General features: G+C 40.4%; 1 protein-coding gene across 1 annotated transcript; it reads left to right on the top strand.

The window, feature by feature from the left end:
- The first annotated feature begins 519 nt into the window (after positions 1-519).
- On the top strand, positions 520-1,117 carry LOC147919197 (uncharacterized). The gene is made up of 2 exons (XM_087503889.1): positions 520-582; positions 794-1,117. The coding sequence occupies exons 1-2, from the start codon at positions 520-522 to the stop codon at positions 1,115-1,117; spliced, it is 387 nt and encodes a 128-aa protein (XP_087360015.1).
- The last annotated feature ends 3,166 nt before the right edge of the window (positions 1,118-4,283 follow it).

Here is a 4,283-nt window from a genome sequence, read left to right as displayed (position 1 = left end):
TTTGAATATCAATGCCTTTCTTGTCTTTAATCTCCAAATCTCCAAATCTGGAGTTGGTTAGTGCTCCAATAGTTCAAGCTCTAGATTGGAGTTCAAGCTCAAGAGTTGGATATTGTTGCTTCAAGAGTTTGATTTGGAGATTAAAGATAAGAAAGGCATTGAGAATTGAGTAGCTTTTCATCTATCTAGATTGAGGATTGACAATGAGATTCCAATCAATGATTCACTTCTGGAATAGCGGCTAATGGCAATTCAACTTCTAGATAAGAGCCATGAGACTTGGAAAAAGCTTGTAGAGGTCATAAGTTTAGAAGAGAATAGTCCTTCGTATGCAGATTATGTTAACTACCTAGCTTGTGGTCTTTAGCCACCAAACTTGGTGGGATATGCTAGAAAAAAGTTATTTAAGGACATCAATAACTACTACTAGGATGCACCTTATCTCTTCGCTTTTTGTAGGACAAAATTTATAGAAGATGTGTTTCTAAAGAAGAGATAGAAGGGTAGTAGAACTTTGTCATGGAGCAGCCTATGGGGGTCACTTCACCACATTCAAGACAGTTACAAAAATCCTTCAAGCTGGTTTGTGGTGGCCAAAAATGTTCAAGGACACTAAAGAGATTATCTCCAAGTGTGATTTATGTCAAAGAAAGGGAAACATCAGCATGAGCGATGAAATGCCTCAAACTAAGTTGAAGTGTTTGATGTATGGGATATAGACATCATGGGACCATTCCCTTCTTCATATGGTAATAACTACATACTTGTGGCTGTTGATTATGTCTCTAAATAGGTAGAAGCCATAGCTAGTCCTACTAATGATGCAAAGGTGGTGTTGAAGTTGTTTAAGACAATCATCTTTCCAAGGTTTGGTATTCCAAGAGTGGTCATAAGTGATGGAGGAAGACACTTGATCAACAAGGTCTTTGAGATTCTTCTCAAGAAGCATGGAGTGAAGCATAAGGTTGCTACTCCTTACCATCCTCAAACTAGTGGTCGATTTGAAGTTTCCAACAGGGAAATCAAGGCAATTCTTTTGAAAACAGTAGGTATCACAAGGAAGGATTGGACAAAGAAGTTGGATGATGCTCTATGGGCACACTTATATCATGGTTAAAAACCGTAAAAACCATGATATATCAACTCCCCCAGGCTTAGCTTTTGCCTGCCTTCAAGCAAAACAGAAACTTAGACCTGTTAAAGACGTTTGAAAACATATGAACTCACTCAACTGCAAGCAATTGATCTTCGCACTTCATCGCCTTGACTCTCAAGAATTTACTTCATACAACTTGTCAATAAAAAGCATCAACATTCCTTACTCAAATCCCACAATCCTCTGGAGTCTCTAGTTTCGCCATTGTAATCTCATTAAATAAATTAAAGCAAATAAAAGCGAGTTCTTACCTTGGGAATATCGATCAGTGGCATATGATCTATCTTCTTGCCAAGACATTCTTCATACATCTCTTTTCCTCTCTCTTTTCTCACTTACAAGGGGTTGATTTTTCTCTAATTTTCTAGAGTATCATTTTACATTTTTTATCAAACAATTTTTTATAGAAGTATGCACAGGTTTACGCGACATCCCTCAGCTCACTTATATCCTTCTTCTTTTTTTGTTTCTCCATTTTTTTCTGATCTTTCTCTTTTTTTTTTAGAGTACTGAAGGGAAGAGAGAGGGGAGACATATTTTGAAAACTTGCACTGTCTTGTATGGCTCAAAGAAGAAGTCTAGTCCATTGATTTCCAACTCCCAAAGTAAGAGATTAAGTCCAGTTAAAATCTTGATAAAAATTGAGAAAACTTTAATTTAACCAGATATCCATTGAATAAGGCTTTCGGGATTGTTCATACAACTCATAGTCTTTTCCACACTTCGGTTCTGAGGTCAAACTTAATCAAGAGTCATTAGAGTGTTAGCAAAAGAATAGAAACTGTTAGTTAAAGATCATACCCAGAAGAAAAATTTGAAAAATTTGACTCAATAAAAACAAAATACGGTTTTGACTGACACAATAGAAACAAAAACATAGTTAGTAGTTAGTAGACACCTCCCCCAGACTTAAACAACATTGTCTCCAGTGTTATCAAGAAAGAGAGAAGCAAAGTTAAACAAAAATGTATTGAAAATTGTAATGAAAAGATGAACTGGTTAAAGGTTACCCATGGGTCAACCAATGTTATTCTGTGAAGTTCACAGTGTCGACCGACACCATGAAGGTGTTGATTGACACCCTCTGCGGACAAAACATGATCGAAAATCCTTTGTTAGTTGCAGTTAGATTGTGTTGGTAAGTAATCCTTGGATGATTACTCTGTTAAGAAGCATTCAAACACAAGTTAAAAGCAACATGATAGATAGATATTTCATTAGTTTCATACAAATCCAAACTCAAACTGACTCAATGCAAGAAGAAAAATGACTCAACCTAAAAAGGAAAAAGATAAAGAAAACCATGATTAGAAGCTAGGCATTATCAGCACCTCGACTGGCAGGAGGGGATGGTGATCTGCGCCTAGTAGGAAAAATGCAGCGACACCTAGAAAATTCAGCAATAGCGTTTCAGATGGCACGCATAGTGGAGGTCTGGTACTCCTGATAAGCTCCCTATTCCATGGTAGCAAAAGGTTGTGGAGGCTCTGGAAACTCAAATGCCGCGGTCCCAGAAGAAGAACCAACCTCAAAACCCCCATCAGGGTCAACCGCAGGTGCAACAGCAGGAGTAGTCCGCGGTACTCGATGGAGACGAGTAGGAGGACAAGCAACAAAGTCATCAGCAGTAGGAGTAAAACGTAACTGCTCTGCCTCATCACCAATGGTGGTAAGATCAGGTCGCGGCGGCCGAATCAAATGCTCTCCAGTGTCATCAGAAAACCTCCACATCAAATCCTGTTTCAGCCAAGTAGCACTCTTCAAGTAACCTTCATCCATGAGATTCCTCTTGGTGATGACACTGAAACCATTGGCAGATATGTTCTTGAACTGAAAAATCGTGGTAAGAAGGCTCCCCACAGACTCAGTCTTAATACCAATACCCATAAACGGCTTGGCCTGCAGAGAGACCATGCGATGTGCAAAAACACTCCCAAAGTTAATAGCTCCAGGATCAGTACGCTCAGTAAAAGGGTGAATCAAGTCACCAACTCTGAGGCCTAACAAGTACAGCTCTGAAGCTCTCAAGCTCTCATCTTTCCTGGTTCCATCTTACAAAAGAAAGTGTTGCCAATGGCACGATGAACATACCTGAGCGCTGGATGTCTGACATCTGACTGAAGAGACTCCTTGGAGTTATACTCTCCAATGCCTATGAAATACCAAAGAGTAGAAACACCCAAATGCTGCTTTGGCAGAGAAGTGTGCTGAAAGAAACGGGGCCACTCGTAGATATCACAAATCTCATAAAATCTTATGCCATAAGACTGCGGATCCTGCTTATCCTCATAAGTAATACTAATAAAAGCCATAAACTTACGCGCTAAATCCGGATAACAATCATATTGCTTAGTGCATACAGTTCCCAAGCGCATCTTCTCTAACAAACCTAAAACCTCAGCATAAATTACCATCCTATGAATAATAGCAGGATCAACAAACCTGGTGGGTTTGATAGTAACTTCTAACCAAGCATTGTACACCATTGTCTCATACTCTCCCCCCACTGATTCAGCAATGGCCTGTTGATGAATACAGGCTTCCCAAGCTCAACAAGAGGTTCATCATCCCATTTCTTTTCAGTGCTAATCTTGGCATGTTCCTCCTTTGGCCATGGAGGGAGAGATGGAATGGGAGAAGGAAGAGAGAGGTCAGGCAAGGTGGTGGAGGGTCTCGCCGGAGCTCGCGGTGGCTGACGGTGGCCGGACTGGCGAGAAGAAGAAGCTTTGCCGCCAGTCATTTTCTGTTTTTTCAGGAGTGACATCGCTCCAAACCAGGAAATTGACACTGGATCTGAAAAAAAAGAGGGAAAATTGAGTGGGTTAGCACCAAAAATCACTCAAGACGGAACAAAATTGAAGAAGTTATGAAGTTTTGAAGTGTTTGGTCGGGTTTTGGAGGAAGGTGAATAATGAAGAAGACGGCTAGGGTTATAAAGGTTTTTCGCGTCTGTTCTCGATGTCGACCGACACCCAATTAGTGGTGTCGGTCGATGCTCATCAGTTAAACCCAGCCCACTAAAAATTCAAAGCCCATTAAACAAATCCAAAAGTATGTAGCCGGATAGCCTTTTATCTGTTATGCGGTCCAACACCGGTGTCGAACGACTCCCAAGTGGTGTCGGTCG

This window comes from Camelina sativa, chromosome 20 (genome assembly GCF_030686135.1).
Source record: "Camelina sativa cultivar CO46 ecotype springtype chromosome 20, ASM3068613v1".
NCBI lineage: Eukaryota > Viridiplantae > Streptophyta > Magnoliopsida > Brassicales > Brassicaceae > Camelina > Camelina sativa.
The sequence above is the reverse complement of the archived record's forward strand: the minus strand, read 5'-3'. Positions and strand labels throughout refer to the sequence as shown.